General features: G+C 34.6%; 1 protein-coding gene across 1 annotated transcript in view; it reads left to right on the top strand.

Moving 5' to 3' along the window:
• The window catches only part of CNBD1 (cyclic nucleotide binding domain containing 1), a gene marked incomplete at both ends in the record, with an annotated part of 312,854 nt that overhangs the window by 209,847 nt on the left and 76,885 nt on the right, over positions 1-26,122 (top strand). The window contains 2 exons of the mRNA XM_080938558.1: positions 6,165-6,296; positions 7,779-7,911. Of these exons, the coding sequence (XP_080794684.1) occupies positions 6,165-6,296; positions 7,779-7,911 (265 nt within the window). The remainder of the gene's footprint in view (positions 1-6,164; positions 6,297-7,778; positions 7,912-26,122) is intronic.

Below are 26,122 nucleotides of genomic sequence, written 5' to 3'. Positions count from 1 at the left end.
CATTATTGCTTTTGTGGGTTGAGTTGTGTCTGTGTTTTTTTCTTCTTTTAGTTTTCTTGTTTAGGAGTTTTCTTGTTTTTACTAGGCTGTATTTTCCCTCATTATATTTGGTTTTCCACCTATAATTCGTTGTAGTGCTGGGTTTGTGGTCAGATATTGTGTGAATTTTGATTTGTCTTGAAATATTTTCATCTCTCCATCGATGGTGATTGATAGTTTTGCTGCGTATAGCAGCTTGGACTGGCACTTGTGCTCTCTTAAGGAGTGCATGATGTCTGTCCAGGCTCTTCTAGCTTTCATAGTCTCTGTTGAGAAATCGGGTGTGAGTCTGATTGGTCTGCCTTTATATGTTACCTGACCTTTTTCCCTTACTTCTTTTAGTATTCTTTCTTTGCTTTGGCAACTTGATGTTTTTACTATTATGTGTCGGGAGGTATTTTATTTCTGGTCCAACCTATTTGGAGTTCTGAAGGCTTCTTTTATGCTCGTGGTCATCTCATTCTTGAGGGTAGGGAAGTTTTCTTCTATGTTTTTTTTGAAGATATTTACTGTGCCTCTTAGTTGATACTCTTCTCCCTCTTCTATTCCTAATATCCTTAGGTTCGGTCTTCTCATTGTGTCTTGTATTTCCTGGACATTTTGGGTTAGGAGCTTTTTGTTTTTTGCATCTTCTCTGGCTGTTTTGTCTATGTTTGCAATGTTGTCTTCTGCCCCTGAGATTCTCTCTTTGATCTCTTGTAATCTATTGGAAATGCTTGCTTCTGTGACTCCTGATTTCTCTTTTTGGTGTTCTGACTCTAGGGTTATCTCTTTTAGTGTTTTCTTTATTGTGTCAATTTCTGTTTTAATTTCCCTCTTCCATTCCTTTATTTCTTTGGTTCTGTTTTCCTCTAGTTCTTTGAGTTCTTTGAGTGTTTTTTTTTTTTGTTTCTTCTTTAAAAGCTTCTGAATCTTTTTGCTTTTCCTCCCGTTCTTGTTTAAGTATTTTTATTAGCATCTTGAGGTATGATTTCAGGTCTGTGTCTTCTTTTTCTGGAGTGTTTGGAAATCCGATGTTTGCTGTTATGGGAGAGCTGGGTTCTGGTGTTGCTAGATTGTCTTGGTTTTCTTGGGATATACTCTTTCTCTTTCCTCTTGCCATTTTGTTGTCAGTGATATGTTCTTGCCTTTCCCTTGTATCTGGTCTGTGTCCCTGGTTCTCCACTGGTCCAGGTGTCAGATGGGCCGAGCCCTGTTCTATGCCTCAGAGTCGCCGGGTGTGAACAGAAGTTCTGATGTTCTGTTTCTGTTCGCTGGATCAGGCACGGCAGGGCAGGGCAAGGCAGGATGTGCACTTTCTGTGTGTACTCTGCAGAGATCTCTCTGCTCCTCTGCAGCCTAGGTCTCCCACTCACCAGTTGTTCAGCCTTTATGAGCTGCCGTTCCGGGTAGCAGATGGGCCAGGCTTTGCTCTGAGTCCTGAAGTCGCCTCTGGATGGAAACAGAAGTTCTAATTATCTCTTCCTAGTCGCTGAATTGGGCAAGGCATGGCAGGGCAAGGCAGGGTGTGCACTTTACATGTGCACTCTGCAGAGATCTCTCTGCTCTCCTGCAGCCTAGATCTCCCACTCACCAGTTGTTCAGCCTTTTCCATTTAAGTAATTTCTGTAGCCAAGGATTTGGAAAAACCAAACGTTTCTAAGATAGTTAAATAAACAAAACAAAACAAAACAAAACAAAACTCTGTCTATTATGTGTACTTATTTGGTGGGCAAATGTCTATAGGTTCTAGAAGAATTACATAAGATTGTAAGGCATCAGATGTGGGTCTTGAGGAATGGCCTCCATTCCCCTGCAGGGGCAGCAAGTATTTTGACCTGTCTCACAAGCTCCTAGGATGCCTCTTTGAAAATATTCTGCAGAGGAAAAACTGTATGTGAAACAGGAAAGACTTAGTGATAAATGATCTGAGACCATATCCTGGTCCTCTAAGAGTCCAGGGAAATCGTCAGGCTGCACTGGAGTTAGATTTATCATCTATCTATGAACATACAAGGAATACATTGAGATGAAGGTGATGGAAGCAAAAGGCTCTCTGTGGCCTGGGGAATGAGGACATGAAAATTGAGAGAGGGCCACTGTTGATAAGAGATAGAAAACAAAATAAATCTGTTCATGAAATATATTACTGAATAGTTAAAATTTTTATGTAATTCAATGACCTACTAAAATTATTTCTGTGTACAAAAGTAGAGCATTTAATTTAACGATTACCAACATACACTAAAAATAAAAATAAGAATACCACAGTAAAATGTAATAAAAGATTAAATGAAACTTATTTAAAAACATTTAAATTATTGTAGCTTGTTCTTGTAACTAGTCATTTATTTTTCAACCTTAAAAGTTGTTTATTTAAGTTTTTAATGAAAATTAACTTTTGAAAAGTTTAAAAGACATCAATTTTTAAAGAATGATGTATATTAAATAGAATAACTATTGTTTGGATTTCCAGCATCAAATACTCATCTCCATCACTTATGAATACTCCATTAATCACATATAGGGCACAAATGGGAGTAATGCAATCAGCTATTGCTCTGGATTCAGACCAGTCAACTCTCTGGACTGTGTCTGCTACTTACAGTTCAGAACTTACAGTGTTGTGACCATGTGGAAGTGTCTCAAAAAGAACTGTTTATAAAGTTCAGAGCATGGTATGTAATTCAGGTGAAGAATGTAGTCTTTAAAAAAATTAAGGCACAATTTGGTGATTTATTAAGATTAATTTGTATGCAAAATACTAATTTTAACAATAGGATAGGTAATTATAGAAATAGATTAAAATTGGTTCTGAAAGGTACTTTTCCCCTCTAACATCATAAATATTTCAAAGTTTTCTCCTGGGATTCTTGACAGCTTTTGCAAACCTATTGTAGACATTTTTTTTGAAGTTTGCTATATACTTTACTCGACGTTCCTTGAGCAGATTGTCTCTTCACACTGTTGGTTTTTCCTTCACACTTACTTGATTCTTCCCAATTGTTCATTAAAGATCAACTTCAGTGTTTTATTCAAATACCTGTTGACATTTTAATTTACGTCTGAGTTGTTTTCTGTGGTGTGTTTTGATTATATTTTTTTCACATTAGAAACAAACATTTTTAATCAAACTTACAGTTATTAGAGGTTCATACAGATTTATTGAAACTATGGTATATAGATATACTATAATTATATGCTTTGTGCTACTGCTTTATGAAGAGCAAACATTTTTTCATATATGGGGATAGGCTTAACAATGAAATGTGCTTCTGCAACATCAGTAGTGATTGTTACAGATCGGACAATCATAGGTTTTGATTCAAAAACAAGTATTATGAAGCAGAAGTTTGTGCTTTTTTCTTGACTTGTTGATGGCATAAAAAGCCAATTTGCTTACCTATATTTCAATAATTACATTTTGTCCCTAAAAGGTTCCTAACTAGCACAATATAAATGATAAAAAATGTGTTATATTAAAATATTAGTGAGAAAAATATTCAAAGCATATGAATGTTAAGTTCTTCTTAATTTAATTAATTAATTAATAATTTAAGGCAATTATATTGAGGTACAACATTTATAATAACTCCCAGATGACCATGTTTTTCCCTCAAGTTTCAGGATAAGCTGGGAATAGAGAAGTACGATGCCATGTCTAATTTACAAATTAAAAAAAGTATAACTTTGTTTTTCTCACAAATGGTTAATTATATATGTTAATGTGGTAGAACTAAGAAAGCAAATGGCTGACAAAACCTTAGTTTTGGATGTAGTATGCCTCTGGGGGTGTGATGACTCTGATTCATAGCAGGATAAGATTCAGTATTTGAGTTAGTAGGCTGAGAGAGAAGAACCACCCTTATCAATACAAGTGGACAACATTTTTTTTTCTCCATTGAAAACATGAGTAAAACACAGGAGTGAAGAATAGTAAATTGGGTTTTTGTTGAAATAATGTGTACACAGTCTGGTGCCTATTGTCATCAGTTGTAATTTTAAGCATATATTTGAGACATTTTATATTATTTATTCTTTACTAATCAGCACTGTCATTTATATTTTACGTATATAGCATTCAGATTCCTTGCATTATTTCTCCTTGGGTAGTATACTTTTTTATCTAAAATTTATTATTTCAAAGTTTGTTCAACATCCTGTATAGAACCAGAATCACTTTGGTTTTTCTCTATTTCTTCATTACCATTTTATATAAATAAAAATTCCAGGTTGGGAGATATTCCTCCTTAGCTCTTTGAACATAGTCATATTTATAGAACAAAGCTGAAATATTAATAAAATGAAAAAATAAAATCAATTCAATGAAATTATTACCAATGCAAAAGGTACCTAATGCTTCACAGTTTCACAGTAGTAAAGGGTTCAGTGCTATTTGTTAATTAATCAGGAAAGAAACACTTCATAATTTTGACCAGTTATGACTTTTGTAATGGAATGCTAAGTAATTTGGACGAATTGGCTGATGGTCAATTAGAATTGCTGAGGAACATAAGGTATAACATGTCTGCTTAAAACTTTTGGTAAAGGGGAACAGGAAGAACATGTTCATCACTTACTTCAGTACATGAGTTCTGAATAGAGACTCGGCTTGTTCTTTATGTGTTCCTTTATTTGAAAGGCTTAACTTCGTAACCACTGTCATTCTCTGACCATGTTTCCCTTGTCCTTTTGACTTCTCCTGGAGTTCCCATGTACTTAATATTTCCAGTCCATCTTCCAATCTGTTCAACACCTGTATTTCTATTCCTTCCACATTTATACATTTTAAGTGCTAACTGCATATTGTATAAGAGTTCAACTTGAATTACTTTATTCTATAAGTAATTTGTCCTTTTAGTAAATATTATTTATAGTGTTTAATTTAGTTATTTTTCCTTTAAAATATTTTTCTCTTTTTTATGTTTAAATAATTCAATATAAATAAGATATTTTAATAATAATGTTGATTTTTCTTTATTTTTGTCAATTTCTATATATGTCTTATCATGTTAATTAGTTATTTTATGATTATTTGCTTCTGCTGGAAATTCCTTTCCTCCTAAAATTATATACAAGCTTAAATATTGTATGTCCCTGAGTTGTTACTAGGATTTTCATTAACCAGTCAGCTGTAAGATTTGTACCATATGAAAACTCTCCACATATACAAGCTACAGGGCTAAATATTTTATTTTCTAAATATTCTGCCAGGACAGGAAGATAAAAGACAAGTTTTTGTGTCTTGCATGGATTAGTGGATACAGCTTTTCTTGTCTGGATTTCACAAACCCAGCAATCATCAGAATTCTTAGGGTGTAGGATCAGTTCAGCTGTCTCACCTTACATGGTAATGAGTCTTATGTTCTGTCCTGAATTCTAACAAGCTCCATGACCTCATCCAAGTTAAATAACACTGTGGACCACTTTGGCCTCTGCAGGGATTTTGATTTAAATATCCTCTTTTTGTAGGTTTATTATGTCATGCTCGACTATTTCTTTCATTAAAAAGAAAAAGAAACGACTTTCACTGTATTTTAAACAGAATTTTGACTATCATTCCTGAACAATATCTTGAATAGCCTTGTGACACTTTTCATTCATATTTTCTATCATTTTTCCTAGGAAAGCCTAGCATAAATACTCAATGAGGATAGGATTTTTTTTACCATAATAACTTAAATATTTTGGAGATAACATTCTGCCACAATTTAGATAACTCTACATGAATACACACATATGAATAATTTATCCATGACATCACCATATTAATTTTATTCATTACTACCAACACACACAGCTATTAATAAAGAAGCTGTATACTGACTATTTGCACCCCTTCTTCCATCAAGTAATTACATACTTCTGACTCTTAAAGGAATGAATGAATAAAAGAAAGAAAATTCTTTTTCATGGAATTTTCTTTATATTGCTGAGGAATAGAATATGTTTTGTCCAGAAAAAGGCACCTTTGGAGATGCAAGAATGATCCACGTAAAGGTGTAGGGGCCCTTCCGTAGAAGTGGATTTAGGGCTCTGACCTCTTACAACTCACCTATACTGTGCATACAGTTCTCACTGTGTCTGTGTGAGTGCTGATCAATGAATAATGCTGTACTCTGCCTGCTTCTTGATCTTATTCACAGGTGAGAAAGTGGAGTGTCTTTGGATCACTGGAATTATCACATGAAGTAGACGAAAGTGAGCGTTCAATTGTGACCGATGTTGACTGTCAAATCCTCAAAATACCTGCGATAGAGTATGAGAAGTTACAGTTGGTATGCTGTGCACATCTACCTGACTTTTGAAGTTTGACTTGATCGTAGAGACCGTGAATTGTAGTTTATTGGCTGATGGGCACTTCGTCAGCTTCTTTCAGTAGTTGTCAGGAAAAACAGGGTCTCTGTGGGCATACATTGTGAGCATGCCTCTGATTTATATCAGTTTTAAATTCACTCATACATCAGATAGGGAGTTGGTATGTCAATGGCATGTTTTTTGATGGGGACACAGATGATCAGATGGTCAAAATGTTACTGCTTTCAAGGACTCACTGGTCTGTACCAATCTTTCTTCAGAATATGTGACTAGTTGCTTTCTGTCAGCTTAACATAGACCTACTGGAAGAAGGATTTCAATTGAGAAACTGCCTCCAATAGATGGAATTATGGGAATATCTCTGGGACATTTTCTTGATTGCAAATTAATGTAAGAAGATCCTGGTACACCTGTGCAGTATAAAATAGGTAGCTGAGCCAAGTGGAAAAGTAACCCAGCAGAGAGCATTTCCCAAGGTCTAATGTTCTGTTCCTACCTCCAGGTTCCTGCCTCCAACTTCTGTTCCACCTTCTCTAGATTATGCACTGTAGCGTGGGGGCTAAAATAACTGCTTTCATCCTCAAGTAGTTTTGGGTTATTTGGTTTATCACAACAGAGAAACAAAGAAAGACAGAATGGTTGACATGCTAATTCAGAATTGCACAACTTTCAAATTCATAATTGGATAAAAAGACATATAAACTTTATTGTGAGCATCAAATTCTGTTGTTTATATATATTTTAATATAAATTTGTACTTTTCTAGTCTAAACTAAAACTTTTCCTGCTCTCCAACCACCTCACTTCTTTTAGAGGGTAGAAAAATCTTATCTAAACAATGAGGTTTGGAGTTCCCTGTAGACTTCTTGACAGATTCCAATGTAGGTCTAGGTCCTCCATGATACTTGAAGGTTCAGTATTCATGATGAAAGATAAACACCTTATTGCTTAGGATCTCAAAGAATAAGAAATTTCCTTTGGTGCAGTAACCTCATAAACATGTGGCTTTCTCAGAATTCAACATTTTCCAAAATACCAGATATCAGTATGTTTACATTTCATAGTGTTTGGCTTAAACTATTTTTCTTGTTTTGTTATTTTCTCTCATGAAATTAAGTACACACACACACACACACACACACACACCCTTTTAAGTCTTGTTTATTTTAAAATGTGCAAATATTTATAGCAATTTAAAGCATTATGTATGGAACAAGTTGGATATATTGGCAAACAAATCTGAACATTAGAATTACAGTACAAATATGAACAACAGAATTACAGTATAACTATTGGTCATAATGATAGCCAACTATTAATTAAATTTATACTGTAAAATAGCCATATAGTACTTTTCTTTTTCTGAAACTTTTCGGCAAGTTTTGTTAGTTTTTAATTATCTCATTTTGAAATCTGACAAGGCCATTCTTTTTTTTCCCCAGGAAAAAGTAAAATGTGAAAATGCAAAAAAGTTGAAATTAATTCGCAAGTGTCCTTGTTATGAAACCTGGCCTACTTTATCCATATACGAGCTAGTTTCACTTAGTAAACTGAAAACTTTTCCTCCAGGGCATGGTGAGTTTAATTCAATTTTAGACTTGTTTTTCATGTAAAATTCCACTATTATATTTTCAAGTCTCTATAGCTTCGATATATCAAACAATATAAGTAATGTATCTTCATATAGGTAATTATGAATTAGATGTGTAAAAACTTCTCTTTTTAATTAATTAATGAATAAACATGTTTCTCCTCAAGATCAGCTTCAGTCCAAGTCCCCATCTTTTCACATCTTCGACTCTCCACACTCATATCGCTACACATTGAGAATGATAGTAAGGGCCAACCCAAAATGAATAATGGCAGGAAGTCTCTGTAGCCATTGTTTTCTTACTCGGCTGATTAGTAAGTTCTTAAACAGCACATTTTCAGTCAACATCTGTGTTAAACCTCACCACTGAAAAAGTAACAATTATAAGTTATCTGTTACTCATCAAAGCCTTGACAGAGCATTGCAGATTCAGTTCTTAACAGCCTTTGTGCTATATCAATATAGAGGTATCTTTGGTATGGGTAAATAACTATGAAATTACCTTTTAACTCACATTCACTTTCTGCACACTGCCAGTAGTTCACACACTACTTTTGTGTCTTTGTCTTCTGATTGTGACCTATCACTAGAGGTCAGACATGTCATGTTTCATAGGTGGCATTATGCTGGAGTAATAGTTTTTAACTTTGGAGATTTAATATTTGCAATTTCTGGAGAAGGTGAAGTTTCAGTAAGAGAAAGAAAAGGCAAAAGCCACTGATTTCGTTAGCTGGTTTGTAGTGCATGTATGGCCCTCCTAGAATATGTGCACACAAGTGCATACACAGTATTGAATCTTTTTTCATTATTTATTAGCCTGTGAGAAACAAGTAAATAAGAGAGGACAATGAAGGCAGACCTATGAAAGTGGGGGTAAAATTTCGGTCTTTAATGAAGAGTCCCTTGGCCCCACCAGATAAAGCCATGAACAGCACAATGAGCCATGAGACCTGGCACTTTTCTCCTCTCAAACACTAGTGGAACAAACACTTGAACTACCTACCACAGTACAAGAAACCTTTCAAGACATGCAGCTCTCTCAATTCCACAGAGCCGTGGTGGCAGAAAGGCTGATTTCAAGTAAGGAAATGAGAGTAAAGCTCTCATGAGTTTCATTCTGAGTTATAAATCTTAACGCGTAGGTAAGATACTCTTGGGAGGAATCACTGGGTAGTAGGAAAGTGAGTTTCAGCCTAGTTTGGTGCTAAATGTTCCTGGTGGTGTATTGTGGGTAAAAAGTTAGTACCATGAGAAGGAAGTTTAAGTTTCAAACCACAGAAATACTATGTCAACCATATTTGATACATTTCTTTCAGTGTTTACATTTACAATATTATTTCTTAAAACAGAATATTTAAACTACGTTGCATCAATATTAAATATATCTAGCTTATAAAAGTTAAATATTAATAATATTAATGGCAACAAATGCTAAACACTAAGCCATCAACCTGTGAAATAATGAACAATATTGAGTTGTTCACAATATTTTACTAACTAGGTGTGAATACAAAATTTTTCATTAATGTACACATAAAAATTGCATAATCAACTTATAAAAGTAGAAGTTTATCTTTTCAAAATTTTATATTTTTGCAGAAAAAATATTTGATAAATGTTATTTTGGGTTTTCATAGATTTCTTACTTTATATCAGATGTGTTAAATATTTCTCTCATAAGTCAGTATATATAAAAGTACATCATAATTAAGCTGTATAAAATTATGTGAACAAAATATTCTGCATGTGAAGGGGTAAACTATTCTATGACTTAAATACATTCGGTTACTATTAATAATGTTTCTCAAACTAAGCCATAGATCTAAAACACTTAAAGAGCTAAAGCCATATTTGACAACACATGTTTCATATACTTGGATATCTGAAAGGTAATAAAATTTGTTACACTATCTTCTGTGTTAGACACTTTGTTTCATTGAATAAGAAGAAATAAAACTCTGTTATTATGCTGAATAGTAAAAGTAACACATTGTCCCATTTATAACCTAACAATAGTTAGGTACATGTGTATAGGTACATGTTTAGACAAGATTTATGTGTCTTAGATAAAAATGGCAGATATATCTATAAATCCCCACTCAGAACTAACATACTTATAAATTACTCTAAGCTCTTACAAATAAACAAATTTTAAAAGTTCTCATAAACAAACCAACAAACCTATAAATAAAAGGTTTTATAAATAAATAAATCTAGGTTAACAATATATTCCATTAAAGTAATCCCATCTTCTTCTGTAGTGATGAGCAATATATAAAAGTATCTGATGATACTTCTCCACTTAAGATTTATACTGAATTGCTGTCGGAAAATAGTGATAGTGATTATATTAAACTCTATTTTGTGAATTTATAATTAGAAATGAATAGTTTTTTAAAGCATACAAAGTGTGTTTTGATCTTGTCTTAAGGGTATGTATTACATAAAATTTTAGAGAGATTTAGTTGATTATTCAAAAACTTAATAGACTTAGGTCTTATCATTGTCAGTTTCTGACTCTATGTTTTTTTTATAGATCCTCACAGCTTCCTACATTTTGGCCTCATACATGAAAGGGCCTAATAACCATGCTCTCTAGCACTGCTTGTAGTTTTGTCCTGAGTTGCTCTTCTTCAAAGCGTGGCTAATAAAGATGTTATTTAACAGCCAAGTTGTTCTTATATGTATCTTATACATATACAAAGAAAATACATTAACTTGACACTCATTGTTATCTTGTTTCTATCGGCAAGTAGTATTGTTCTCAAGTAAACAGAAACTAAAGAAAAACTGCAGTTATCAATTTACATCTAAAAGATTTAATATGGAAAATTTATAATGGCACTAAAAATAAAATCTAGTCCCTGAAAGCCACAGGTATTTGAGCTATTGGACACATGTTTGACACTGGGTCTAGAGAACAGCTGCAGTTCTCACCTCTGAAATACAGTCAGGGTTTTAACCTCAGTACCTTACAGATCAAGGAGTCATGCAGATGACCAGAAATTGTGGTCATAAGGAGTCAGACTTATATCTCCAGGGATCTCCAGTTGGGGGCCTTGTTTTTCAGTCTTTGAGAATTTTATTCATTTGTATGTACAGTTATGTTATCCACGGGCCCTCCTTTCATCGAGTCCTCTGCTGCCTTCCAGTCACCATCTCAAATTCATATTTTCTTTTTATGTTGTTTAGCCTACTGAGTAAAATCAGTAGTCTACCCTCAAATTCTAGCAAGCAGCCAAGAGAAAGAGCAGTAGCCTGTATTGCTTGGGGATTGTCTCTTTGAAACTCTTTATCAGCTCACTGAAATGGGATATCCTACACCTGGTTTGGGAATCCTCTTCTTTTCTCTTCTCTTCTTCTCTTCTCTTCTCTTCTCTTCTCTTCTCTTCTCTTCTCTTCTCTTCTCTTCTCTTCTCTTCTCTTCTCTTCTCTTCTGTCTCTTCTTTCTTGTCTCATCTCATCTTGTCTCGTCTTGCCTCCCCACTCTGCTCTCCCCTCTTCCCTCCCCTCTTCCCTCTCCTCCCTTACCATCTTCTATCTCTTTCTTTCTTTACTTCAGATCCAGTAGCTGCCAACCTTTCCCGTGACTCCGTCCCAGAACCCCCATCCTCCTTTGCTCTGACAATTTGGAGCATCCACACTCCCCAATATACCCCACCACCACCCTGGCACATCAAGTCTCTTCCAGGATAGGCACATTCTTTCCCACTGAGGCCAGACAAGGCAGTCCAGCTAGAACACACCCCACAGACAGGCCACCGCTTTTGACATAGACCCTACTCCAGTTGTTCTGGATCCACATGAAGACCTAGCTGCATGTGTGCTACATACATGCCAGGGGCCTAAGTCCAGCCCATGTATGCTCTTTGGTTGGTGCAATCTACTTGGGCATGAGAAAGTTTCCTTATAATGGTAGACAAGCCAGGTAACAGTTGCCTCAGGACTTAACATATTTCCTAGGCCTAACAATTAATTGTTCTGTCAACTTATGTTAAACTACTGTCTCTTTACTCACATAGAGAACATATTAAATTATATATAATATATATTATATATATTATGTTAATATCATAGGTGTATTCATTCTGCAAAAAGTCAGAACATTTGTTTAAAAAGTTCACTGCTTATCATTTCTTTATTGCATATTTATTTTTTTATTTAAATTTATAAAAAAAGTTTTACCTTAAAAGTTATTTTACATAGGTATTGGGTCAAATTTGGTCTATGGATTGAAATTTTTGAAACCCTGCCCTACTTTAAAAAAATCAAACTATTTTGAAATTCATAGCTTTTAGTCAATTTTCCCACTAGGCTTCGCATTTTTCTGGACTTGGCTCATTTCCCTTTCTTTTTTGGTAGAAAAATGTACCTATGATTTGTAGTCCTTTTAAACATTTTTGATGAATGGCTAATATAGTGGCAGTGTTTTTGTTTAGCCAAAAGCTATAATTTATTACTCTGTAAGGAAAATAATTAAACTCTGTGCTCATCAGTTCATGTAGGTTCCTTTAGCACTTAGTACAATGTTTTTAGTGAATTAGTTTTGCTGATTGAATTTTAAGACCCCACCCATAATCTCTATTCTCCAATTTGTCTACACAAACATGTTTTTATTTTACTTTTGTTGTTATAAATTTCTCTCATTACAAGAAATTAGTAGAGAGCTCTGTCATCATAACACATTGCTTATTAAGAATTCTAAAAAAATCTACAGGTTTTAAACACGATACACATAAATGAAATCCAAAATGGATTTGAGATGATTGTAAGTAAAGTAGGCACTTGCATGGTGTTAATGACAGTGGATAAAAAGTGTTTGAAAGTCCATTTACACCATGAAATCATCAGTAGTAAAAGAAGTTGTAGAGGAAATCTAATAACTACCTTCATTTTCATTCATTCAATTTAAATCTCATGATATAATTTATGCTTTATAAGATAATAAAAAATATGACCATTCTAAATAAAATTCACTAGCATAGTAACTCCCTGTGATAAATATTACCTCCAGAAACACATGAGTATGGTGAAGTCTTCAGGCTGCACTGTTGAGTGACTTCCTAACATTTCCATCTTGCTTGCCAAGGTGTGAGAAAGTTATAGCTCTTCTCTAGAATCCTTTTTGAAGTTTTGGTTCCCGCTGATGTACTGAGAACTCCATCAGCATTTAGCACTTGGAGGGAATTGGGAAACAGCTTTTATTACCAAACCCGGTGTGGAGCAAGCTGGGCTGGAGCTCAGCATTTGCAACACAAGTTATGAGACTACGCCACAGCAATGAAGTTTTCTCCAGAGCACGTTTACATTGAATAGGCGTTTCTTTTTCATGTATAATTTTTATTGGTTATTTTATTTATTTGCATTTCGGGTTTCACCTCCATACCCCCATCACATCCCCTCACTTTGTTCCTATGAAGGTGCTCCCCCTACTCCAGACTAACTGCCCTAGCATTCCCCTCCGCTGGGGCAAGGGCCTCCACTGCCATTGACTCCAGATAAGGCCATCCTTCTGTTACATATGCAGCTGAAGACATTGCTCTCTCCATGTGTATTCTTTGTTGTGGTTTAGTCCCTGAAAACTCTGGAGGGGGTCGTATTATTGGTTGATATTGCTATTGTTTCTATAAGGTTGTAAACCACTTCAGCTTCTTTTGTCCTTCTTCACTGGTGTTCCCCTTTTCAGTCTGATGGTTGGCTGAAAGCAATGGAATATGTATTGGTAAGGCTCTGACAGAGCCTCCCAGGAGACATTCATATCAGGCTCCTGTCAGCAAGCACTTCTTGGCATTAGCAATAGTGTCTGGGTTTGGTGGCTGCATATGGGATAAATCCCCAGGTGTAGCAGTCTCTGGATGTCCTTCCCTTCAGTCTCTGCTCCATTCTTTTTACCTTTAGGCAGGAGCAATTCTGGGTGAATAATTTTGAGATGAGTGGGTGGCACCATCCCTTAACTAGGAGTCATGCCTAACCTCTGGATATGATCTCTACAGGTTCTCCCTCCCCTTTGTTGAGTATTTCAGTTATTGTCATTCCTGTTTGATCCTGAGAGCCTCTTGCTTTCCTGGAATATGGGATTTTCTAGTGGCTAACCACAGTTTCCATTTTCCATTGCTACATTCCTCTGTTTAATTTCCTGACCCTCGGTACATCTCCCTTGTCTCCTCCTATACCTGCTCCTGCTCCTGCTTTCCCCCTACCTCTCCTTTCTTCCTTCCAAGTCTCTTCCATCCTCTATTTCCTATGATTATTTTGTCTTCCTTCTAAGCAGTACTACCTCTCCTTGAGCTTCATATAGTTTGTGAGTTGTATTGTGGGAATTCTCACCTTTTTTCCTAATATCTATTTATCAGTGAGTACATACCATGTACATTACTTTATGACTGAATTACCTCACTCAGGATGATATTTTCTACTTCCATCCATTTGCCTAAGAATTTCATGAAGTCATTGTTTTTAATGGCTGAGTAGTACTCCATTGTATATGCAACACATTTTCTGTATCTATTCCTCTGTTGAGGGACAACCCTCCCCCCAGCTTCTGGCTATTATAAAACAAGGTTGCTGTGAATATAGGAACATGTGCCCTTGTTATATGTTGGAGCATCTTTTGGGTATATACCCAGAAGTAGTATAGCTAGGTCCTCAGGCAATATTATGTTCAATTTTCTGAGGAACGGTTAGACTTATTTCTAGAGTGGTTGTAGCAGCTTGCAATCCCAACAGGAAAGGAGAAGTGTTCCTCTTTCTCCACACCCCTGCCAGCATGTGCTGTCACCTGAGTTTTTGATCTTAGCCATTTTGACTGGTCTGTGGTGAAACCTTTAATTTTTTTTGTAGATTTTTGTCTTTTTTTTAATCTAATAACTAAGGATGATGAACATTTCTCTTTTTGCTTTTTTTTTTAATTCCATCTTTTTATTTATTGTGTCCAAAGCTCTTTCCCATTTTCTCTTCTAAATTCAGTGTATCTAGTTTTATGTAGAGGTCTTTGATTCACTTTGACTTGAGATTTTACAGGGACATAAGAATGGGTCAATTTGCATTCTTCTACATGCTGACCACCACCTAAGCCCGCACCTTTAGTTGAATATGCTGCCTTTTGTTCACCAGATGGCTTTGCTTCTTTGTCAAATATCAAGTAAACATAGGTATATGGGTTAATTTCTGGGTCTTCAACTCTATTTCATTGATCTACCTGTCTGTCTGTGTACCAATACTATGTGGTTTTATCACTATTACTCTGTAGTAGAGCTTGATGTCAAGGATGGTGATTCCCCCAGAAGTTTCTCATTGTTTAGAATAGTTTTCAGAATCTTGGGTTTTTTGTTGTTCCAAATGAATGTAGAATTGATTTTTCTGTATTTGTGAAGAATTCAATTGGAGTTTGATAAGGATTGCATTGAATCTGTAGACTGCTTTAGGTAAGATGACCATTTTTACGATATTAATCCTAAAATCTAGTTTGTGACATTCCCAATGCTTTCTAACACTACACAATCAACTATTTTTTGTTTGATTGTTTGGGTTTTTGGTTTGTTTGTTTTAGTACCTTAAAGGAGACTCCTGTTTCTGCTTAAAAAACCAAAAGCTGTGAGCTGGTTAACAATTTTATCAAAGGCAATTTCCATAAGGATTTGTCAGAATATCATCATTAGACTTTAATTAATAAGTTTATTGAACATGAGCTGAGTGTGAAGTGTTATGCTCTTTGGTTTATGGCAATAAAAAGCATTGTACTTTAAAAATCACTTAAAGTCAACTGTTTAAATAACTACAATGTATTCATTACTACAGAGTTTGTCTTTCAGTTTTAAAGATTCTGTAATTGAAAAAGATATGGAGTGTAATTTAAAACTGATGATATATGTTACAAATATCATCCATTAAAATGCAGTTTAGTTGATCATGCTATATCATCTACTGTGGCAAATATTAATTAAATTCTTTTAAACATATAGTAAAATAAAAATGAAAATGTGTATTTGTTAGTCTGTATTTGGAAAATACATGGGAGTGGTGATCTAGGTTGAAAAAGTGATAGGTATATTTGGCAGACATTGCTGAAAATAGCAGATAAAGTAGCCTGACTTAAGGGCTTGGGTATAACCCAACTGCGGAGTGCTTATATAGTGCAAGTCTCTGAGGATAGTCTTTGCTACTGCCAAAAGGATACTCAGTCAAAACAGTGCAAGGAAGGGGCAATTTCCTATGCAAGGAAAAGACTCTGTATTTCACATGTCCAATTCATATGACTGGGCCTTATTTTATACATTTCACCAGGATGAAATGTATTTTGATAACTGAAGAGACATAAAGAAATAAAACTCTTAGAGAAAAACAGTTTGGTGTGTGTGTGTGTGTGTGTGTGTGTGTGTGTGTGTGTGTGTGTGTGTGCAGTTGAAAGAATATAGACACCCAAAAACCAAATGGTTAGCAATTGTTTAATGTAGGACACAGGCACAAAAGGCAATGATGACTAATGATTAAAAATTAGTATGACAAGCATTTTAATTATTGATGACTGGTATTATATAGGACATGTAATGTCACACATTTACAGTACATCTTAACACTATTGACCAGAAATATTCACATGCAGGGACTTCCAAAATATTGTTTTTACTATTAATATTCCTATTCCTATTATTAGTACTATTACTATCATCATAATCACCCTCATCATCATCATCACTATTGATCAGCACAATTTTCCCAATTGGTTGTTCTCCATTTTGTCCTTTTTACAGTGCCATTTGCCTTTCAGAAACTGCATTTTAATGAGGTCCCATTTGTGGATTCTTTATCTTACAGCATAAGCCATTGTTCTGTTCAGGTAAATTTCCTGTGCCTATGTGTTCTAAGCTCTTCCCCACTTCCTGTTCTAATAGTTTCATTGTACCAGGTTTTATGTGGAGGTCTTTGACCACTTGGACTTGAGCTTTGTACAGTGAGATAAGAATGGGTCAATAGCACTCTTCTACATTCGGACTGCAAGTTGAACCAGTACCATTTGTTGAAGATGCTGTCTTTTTTCTATTGAAGGTTTTTAACTCCTTTGTCAAAGATCAAGTGACCATAAGTTTGTGGGTTTTTCCTGGGTCTTCAATTCTATTCCATTGGTCTATCTGTCTTTCTCTGTACCAATACTATGGAGTTTTTATCACAATTGATTTGTAGTACAGCTTAAGGTCCAGGATGATGATTCCCCTAGAAGTTTTTTATTATTGAGAATAGTTTTCGCTATTCTGGGTTTTTTGTATTTCCAAATAAATTTGCAAATTGCTCTTTCTAACTCTATGAGGAATTGAGTTGGAATTTTGATGGGAATTGCACTGAATCTGTAGACTGATTTTGGCAAGATGGCCATTGTTAATATATTGATCCTTCCAATCCAGGAGCATGGGGGATATTTTTCATCTTCTGAGATCTTCTTTAGAGATTTGAAATTTTTCTCATATCGATTTTTCACTTGCTTGGTTAGGGTCAGAACCAGTTAGTTTATATTCTTTATGATTATTATGAAGGATGTTTATTCCCTAATTTCTTTCTCAACCTGCTTTTCCTTTGCGTAGAGGAAGGCTACTGATTTGTTTGAGTTAATTTTATAACCAGCCACTTTTCTGAAGTTGTTTATCAGCTGTAGGATTTCAGACCCAGCTATAAAACTAGTGGGCATATACTCAAAAGACATTCCAACATATAACAAGGACACATGTTCCATCATGTTCACAGAAGCCTTATTTATAATAGCCAGAAGCTGGAAAGAACCCAGATGTCCTTCAACAGAGGAATGGATATGAAATTTGTGGTACATTTAGACAAAGTCAAAATTGACTTCATAAAATTCCTAGCCAAATGGATGGAACTAAAAGCTATCAGCCTGAGTGAGGTAACCCAGTCACAAAAGAACACTCATGGTATGCACTCACTGATAAGCAGATACTAGCCCCAAGAGCTCAAAATAGAATACCTGGGAAACAATTCACAGACCTTATGAAGCTCAAAAAAAAAAAAAAAAAAAAAAAAAAAAAAAAGGAAGACCAGAATGTGAATGCCTCAGTCCTTCTAAGAAGGGAGAACAAAACAATCATGGGGTGAAATAAAGGGACAAATAGAAGAGCAGGGATTAAAGAAAAGGTCATCCAGAGACTGCCTTACCTGGGGATCCATCCCATATGTAGCCACTAAATTCATCCACTATTGGTGATGCCAAAAATTGCTTACAGGCAGCAGCCTGATATGGATGCCTCCTCAAATGCTCTGCCAGAGCCATACTGATACAGGTGAGGATGCTTACAGCTAACCATTGAACTGAAGATAGGGACCCCAATGAAGCAGCTAGAGAAAGGACTGAAGGAGCTGAAAGGGTTTTTAATCCATGGGAAGAACAAAAATCTCAACCAGCCAAATCCTATACATCTCCCAGGGACTAAAACACCAACCAGTGAGTACACATGGAGAGACCCATTGCTCCAGTTGCATATGTAGCAGAGGATAGCACTGTCTGGAATCAATAGGAAGAGAGGCCTTTGGTCCAGTGAAAGCTTGTTTTTCCAGTGTAGGGGAATGCCAAGAAGCTGAGGTGGGGCCAGTGGTTGGGAGGGAACATGTTCATGGAGGCACTGGGAGACAGAGGGGTGATGGGAAAGGAGAGAACATTTGAAATGTAAATACAGAGAATATCTGATAAAAAAGCAAAAATAATACATTATTTATATAATTATGAAAAATTCCTAAGCTAAAATCTGAAACTGAGTTTCCTGAATGGTTTATGCATAGACATTTAAAATTTTTATTTTTATTATAAATCTTCCATCTTATAAATTCTGAAACTTTAAAAAAAATCTTGTTTTTTTTTTTTTTTTTAAATTTTTCTCTTTTTTGGGTATTAGAATTCAAGTTGTTCTTTATGTTGTCTTCGGTACATGGCCTCTTATGCCTGACAGGGATCTGCTATATTTATTTTCAGCTTTACTATGTAGCAGTACTTATTTATGGACTTATGATAATATTGATCTTTGAAGGATACAGTTCAGGATCTGACTATGTTTATTACTTTATAAACATTCTTTGTCAATATCACTTAGGTACAAGTCAATGTTTTACTTTGTCTTTTGTATGACAGTATTATTTTTTGTGAAGAATCTTTCTTTGCCTCATTCTCTGTCCCCTTCTTCTTTTCATATTTTTCTTAAAGAGCTATTTGTGCTCAGGATATTCTGGAACTCATGATCCTCCTGCCTCAGCCTCTGTAGAATTGGTCATGAACCAATACTTTTATGTTGTTCCTATGAAACCTGATTTTTTTTCTTTTCTTATTGTTTTTTTCTTATGCTATGATGCAATAAAACTTTTGCAAGGGAAGTACTTAGTGAGAGTAATGTCTACCAAATCCTTTTATACCAAAGTTAGTCATTGTACCCTAGAAGGTAAAGCCTTCAAGATCCAGGTTTAGCAAAGATGAAATTATAAGGAAGATGGAAGCTTCCTCTTTTAGGCCTACAGAGAGTAAAGTATGAAAGACTCTGAGGAATGGATACAAAAATTGTGGTACATTTACACAATGGAGTACTACTCAGCTATCAGAAAAAATGACCTTATGAAATTCTTTTTTTTTTGAGATTAAAATTTAAGTTTTTATTGAATATTTTATTTATTTACACTTCAATTGTTATTCTTTTTGCTGGTTTCACCTCTGCTAACCACCTATCCCATCCCTCCTCTCTCTGATCCCACCTCACCATCCTGACATTCCCTTACACTGGGGCATAAAGCCTTCACAGGGCCAAGGACCTCTCCTCCCATTGATGCTTGATAAGGCCATCCTCTGCTACATATGCAGGTGAAGCCATGTGTACTCTTTAGTTGGTCATTATTCTCTGGGAGCTCTGTCTGTCTGGTTGGTGGATATTGTTGTTCTTCCTACAGGGTTGTAGTTTTATTTTATTTTTTAACTTTATTTAAAAAAAGATAAAAGAAAAAAATTTTAAACATTTTTGCATAAATGTATACAAATACATTTTTGTCAGTGCTTGGCTTTTTTTTTTTTTCTTTTTTTTTAAGGTTTGATACTCTGCATTAAGGTCTTACTAGTTACAATGAGCAAAAGGTACATGTAAAACAGGATGTACTTTTTAACCCAGAATTAGTCAGAGTTTTCAAGGTGTGTAAGGATTGAGCATAATGTTTGTTTTTGTTTTTGTTTTGTTTTGTTTTGTTTTTTTCTTGAACTTCACACAGTCTGTGAGTTGTTTCTGGGGCAGTCCGAGCCTCTGGGGTTAGCATCCCACTATCAGTGACTGCATATTGTATCTGTTCTTTTGTGACTGGGTTATCTCACTCAGGATGATATTCTCTAGATGCAACCATTTTCTTAAGAATTTGGTTAAGTCATTGTTTCTGATAGCTGAGTAGTACTCCATTGTGTAAATGTTCCACAACTTTTGTATCCATTCATCTACTGAAGGACATCTGGGTTCTTTCCAGCTTCTGGCTATTATAAATAGAGCTGCTATGAACATTGTGGTGCATGTACCTTTGTTGTATATTGGAGTGTCTCTGGGGTATATGCCCAGAAGTGGAATAGCTGGGTCTTCAGGTAGTACTATGTCTAATTTTCTGAGGAATCGCCTGACTGATTTCTAGAGTGGTTGTATCAGTTTACAACCCCACCAACAGTGGAGAAGTGTTCCTCTTTCTCCACAACCTTGCCAGCATCTGCTGTCATCTGAGTTTTGGATCTTGGCAAATCTGACTGGTGTGAGGTGGAAGTGAAATTCTTAAGAAAATGGATGCATCTAGAGAATATCATCCTGAGCGAGATAACCCAGTCACAAAAGAACAAACATAATATGCAGTCATTGATAACTGGATACTAACCCCAGAAAGCTCTGAACACCCCAGAAACAACTCACAGACTTTGTGAAGTTCAAGAAAAAAAAAACGAAAAGAAAAAACCATTATGTTTACTCCTTACACACCAAGAAAACCTTAACTAATTCTAGGTTATATCCTGTTTTACATGTACTTTATGCTCATTGTAACTAGTAAGATCTTAATGCACACTATCAAACCTTATAAAAAAGGCCAAGCAATGACAAAAATGTATTCCTATACTTTTATGCAAAAATTCTTAAAATTTGTACATTTATCTTTGTTTTTTTAAAATAAATTTCTTCAATTAAAAAATTAAATTAAATTAAATTATAAAAAGAAAGAAAGACTCTGAGCTCGACCCAAACCATAAATCTTGGGTATGATTCGTGTAATTCCTTTATGTGAGAAAATAAAAGCAACATTTTTATTTATACATATTAAACTTACTACTGATTTTATTTATTCAATTTCTGTAAAATATATTGGAATTGATGGCGATTAAACTTTACATTGCTTTTTGGTTGTATGGTCATTTTTACAATGAACATGTCAGGTCTATTTTTCTTCTGATATTGTCAATATTTTTTAAGGGTCTTACAATTTTCAAGGTAGTTTACTTCCTTAGTTAGATTTATCTATGGTTTTTAATGTTTTTTTAAATTTCCCTGATATCCTTGTGCATGTTTTTTGGTGTGTATGTCATTTCTAGGAAGACTACTGTTTTGTTGAGTGCATTTATCAGTTGTAGGATTTTTCTTATGGACTCTTTAAGATTTTTATTTTATAGAATCACACCTGAAAACAGCAATGCTTTGATCTTTCTATCAAGTTTATATCTCTCATTTATCTTATTGTTGTAGCTAAGGTGTTGAGTACTATTTTGAACAGGAGTGGGAAGACTGGATATCTTTGCTGTATTTCTGATTATAGTGGAAATACTGTTTTTCTCTAGTTAGGATGATTAAAATGATGTTGGTTCTTGCCTGTTTATATATTACCTTTATTATGTAGGAAAAAGTCTTCAGTAATTCATTTTCCAATGAGCACTGGATTTTATTAAAGGTCTTTTTACATATAGTAAAATGACCATGTATTTATTGTTCTTTTTAAAAAATTGAACAACTTTATTTTAAAAAACAAAGATAAATGTACAAATTTTTGCATAAAAATATATGAATACATATTTGTCAGTACTTGGTTTTCTTAAAGTTTTGGCAGTGTGCATTAAGATCTTACTAGTTACAATGAGCATAAAGTACATGTAAAACAAGATGTAACCTGGAAATAGTCAAAGTTTTCTTGGTGGGTAAATATTAAGCATAATTGTTTTTTATTTTCTTTTTTTCTTGAGTTTTATATAATCTCTGCATTGTTTCTGGGGTGTTCAGAGCTTTCTGGGGTTAGTATCCAAAAAGATTTGATAGTATGCATTAAAATCTTACTAGTTACAATGAGCATAACGTACATGCGAAACAAAATGTAACCTGGAAATAGTCAAAGTTTTCTGGGTGTGTAAAGATTAAGCATAATGATTTTTCATTTTTTTTGGCCTTTGTTTTTCTTGAACTTCATATAGTCTCTGAGTTGTTTCTGGGGTGTTCAGAGCTTTCTAGGGTTAGTATCCAATTATCAGTGATTGCATATTATGTCTGTTCTTTTGTGACTGGGTTATCTCATTCAGGATGATATTCATCTAGATGCATCGTAAAATGATCATGTGTTTATTCTTCTATAGTTAATTTATGTGGAACATTACATTTGCTGATATCATCATGTTGAACCATCCTTGTATCTTTAAGATGATGATATCTATTATTATAATGGAGTCTTTGTGATGTATTCCTGAATTCCATTTAAGTTATTAAAACGTTTCTGTTTATGCTCATGAAAGATATTAGTGTATAATTTTATCTTTGAGGCATTTGACTTTGTTCTTTTATTTATATTTTTAGTTTTGTAATAGGCATAGGAAAGCTATAAATTACTAACTTATTTGCCAATTGCCTGCTTCCTATCTTATAAGGCAAAATGTTTTTACAAGTATACTTATCCTGAGTTTTTAAGTAGATTATATGTACCATAACACATGATCTGATAAGAAAAATACAGAGAAATATTTGATAGAGACATAATCTGAATATATAGACAGCAGAGATAAAACTGATATGACCAAAATACAAACTCCATCACATTTAGAAGATGCTCACAGAGAAAGGGAATTGGTGCCTCCCCAGCATCAAGCTGCCTGGAGATTAAGCTTTATTTACCTCTCAGAGTACCCTGGATTCAGGGATCACTCAGATCATGTTTTCCTTATGTTGTTCTTCTTTTGTGATTGCTTCTTATCCTGCATGCCTCTTTAGGTTATGGTAGATGCAGATTTATGGTCTTTACAGCCAGTGTTAATCCTGGTAGCTCCAAGAAATTTATGGTATGACTCACTGTTTGGGTTTCAGTTAACGATTGCTCTTAACACTTCAAAACGTTTATTCATCAATGATAAAATCCTTCTTGAAACACTAGAAAGCCAAATAATGAAAAACATATCTCTAAAAGGCTGAAGATAACTAAGTATGCATATCTCAGGGAAGTGTAGTCCTGGCACAAAATTCTTCTTTAATGTATTCTTGAAGCATCATGTCAGAAGTAAACAGGTAATGCCCCTTATAGTTTGAATATGCCATCTCTTTACTGCACTTTGTTGGTCCCAAGTCATCTTTGCTTCTGTACTGATCTAATTGGCACCAGGTCTTTTATTTGTAGGTGCCTATAATTTGAAGTATAAGCTCAAGCTATGTATTAGGAGGTTTTATCTTTAACTGATGTACTGAACTTTTCAGAAACAACAAAGCTGATGACTATGTTTTATGTACTTCTGTAATTGCTTTCATATAGCACTAGGAAATGTAATACCCTCAGAGGAATGTCTGGGTGGTCTGGATGGATTTCTGCTCAAAATTTTCTTTATACAAAAGTTTTTCTAGACTACCATGGATTGAAGAAAGCAGCAATTTGACTTTGTCTTTGCCTCTGTCCCTGTATTCAATTTATGTGCCTTTCTACAAGCCATTAGTACTATTTTCCTCTTTCTCCACATCCTTGCCAGCATAATAAAAATAAAAATGAATCAAATTTGAGTTTCTATCACAGAATACATAGCTAGTGTCTGAAACATTAATGATAATTCTTTGGCCTTAATATGGAACAACTGGATTCTTAAACAGCCACTCACAAGAAGTAGCTAAGTCTTTCATTTACTCATACATTTCTCAAATATTTAAAACACAGTTCTAAAGAAAGAAAATAAGAAATATACATATTGAATAAATTCTCTTTAGGCTTGAAGGAAACATTACAGAAGTGCTACTTAGCAACTTCCCTGGCACCTAACTCAGCATCCTGAATGATAGACTGTCTTTGAGAAGATCAAGATTACTTTGTTGATTATTTTGGGGGGACCTCCAACATACATGTCTTTAGGTTCTTGCCAGTAAAATTTTTAAGTGAACTACTAAAATTGCTAGTTTTCAATAAATAGAAAAAAGGTAAAATTAGATAGTTGGATCAATTTGATAATTCTTTATTTAAAGATTTGTTTATTTATTTTATAAGTACACTATAGCTGTCTTCAGACACACCAAAAGAGGGCATCAGTTTTCTATTACAGATGGTTGCAAGTCACCATGTGGTTGCTGGGAATTGAACTCAGGACCTCTGGAAGAGAAGTCAGTGCTCTTAACCGCTGAGCCATCTCTCCAGCCCACAATCTGATATTTCTAATGTTTATCCACATTTTCTTACTAGACTTAACTTCAAGCTTTATTTCTTTCTTTTTAAAATGTAAATTTTCTTGTTAGAATACAAATTAATGTGTATTAAAAATATCAAAACGAAACCAAGTATTTTGTATATTAATGACCATGAATTAAGTACCAATACACAAGCGTCAATCTTATAAATTTTTTTATATTAAAAAGCAGTTAAAGTCACAATTTTATAATCATAACTTTACCAAGTAAATAGCAAAAATTTTGAAATCACAAGGACCAGTAAACTGAGCAAAAACATAGAAGAGAAATGAACACACAGAGAAAGAGACAAAGTGATAGAGTTAGAATAAGAGTCACAGAAGGCAACTTCAAAAAAAAATAGAGTAAAATATTAAAACATTCATTATTATACAGTATTGCCAAAATAAGAAAATAATATATTTTTGTCCTTTGGACAGGGGTGTACAGAGGTGTAATATGTTTCAAAATTAATTTGACAAAAATAATAGAGAGTAATCTAGGCACTGGATAAATCTGTCTAGTACATGGTACCAATATAAACAAACTTCCTACAAAATTTCATAAACAATTTAAATACTTAACAAAAATGAAATGGAAAATTATGTCTGGAACAGTATAGAGTGAGAGATAGCAGCCATCAAAAAGATCTGTGCACATGCACAAAAGAACTATTTTGTACATATCAAAAGGGGCAGAGAGATAAATTAGTTGCAAAGAGTTAATGTGTCTTAAATGTAACTATTTTCTATATAAAACTGAACTGGGTTAAGATTTAAATATTTCCTATAGTGCACTGTACTTTCAAACATAACTGAAAGAATCAGGTCACATGAGAATGAAGTGTGTCTGTAAAGCCTTGAGTTTCTGTAACACATCCCCAGAATATGTGTTATATGAGGTTGATATCAGACCTCCATTGAATTTCAGGGGAAAACGTCATTGAACAGGTACCTAAAGTGAGCAATTTTAATCTCAACTTGGCATCCTTCTCCTTCAAATCCCTACCATACCCCATGCTTCATGGAAGCAAATGTCCTAACTCATGATAATCCTGCGAGTTCAGAGAGTCTTAGCATGAAGAGAATGAGGGTGAGCAAGTGTATCAGAGAAGGAAATCCCTGAAATAATTATAATAATTGCTACCCTTATCACGGGATTGGAAAAGCAAGATCTTCATGTTTACAATATCATGTGTCCAACCTAGTGTCGGTGCAACTCAACGAAGGACTAAATAGCTGGGAATCAGTTGCCACTCTAGGTCAACAGAATGTGAAGGATATTGGAAGAGAAAAGTGGCACCTTAGTTCACATTAGAAAGATGCTAGTTAGCTTCAGGACAGTGTTTCCATAATTGCAGTGGTGGATGAGGAAGGAAGAAAAATGCCAATAAAGAAATCATGAGCATGACACTAGACATGCCATCTGTGGACCAAAATGTGTGGTCGAATAAAAGCCAATGAGTCTGACTTTTCCAGGGATACATTGTTCTACCTTTATCATATTCACCCTCATTTCCCCCTGGGAC

The sequence above is a fragment of the Micromys minutus genome (assembly GCF_963924665.1).
Source record: "Micromys minutus genome assembly, chromosome: 26".
NCBI classification, from domain to species: domain Eukaryota; kingdom Metazoa; phylum Chordata; class Mammalia; order Rodentia; family Muridae; genus Micromys; species Micromys minutus.
This window is presented reverse-complemented; position numbering and strand designations above follow the sequence as displayed.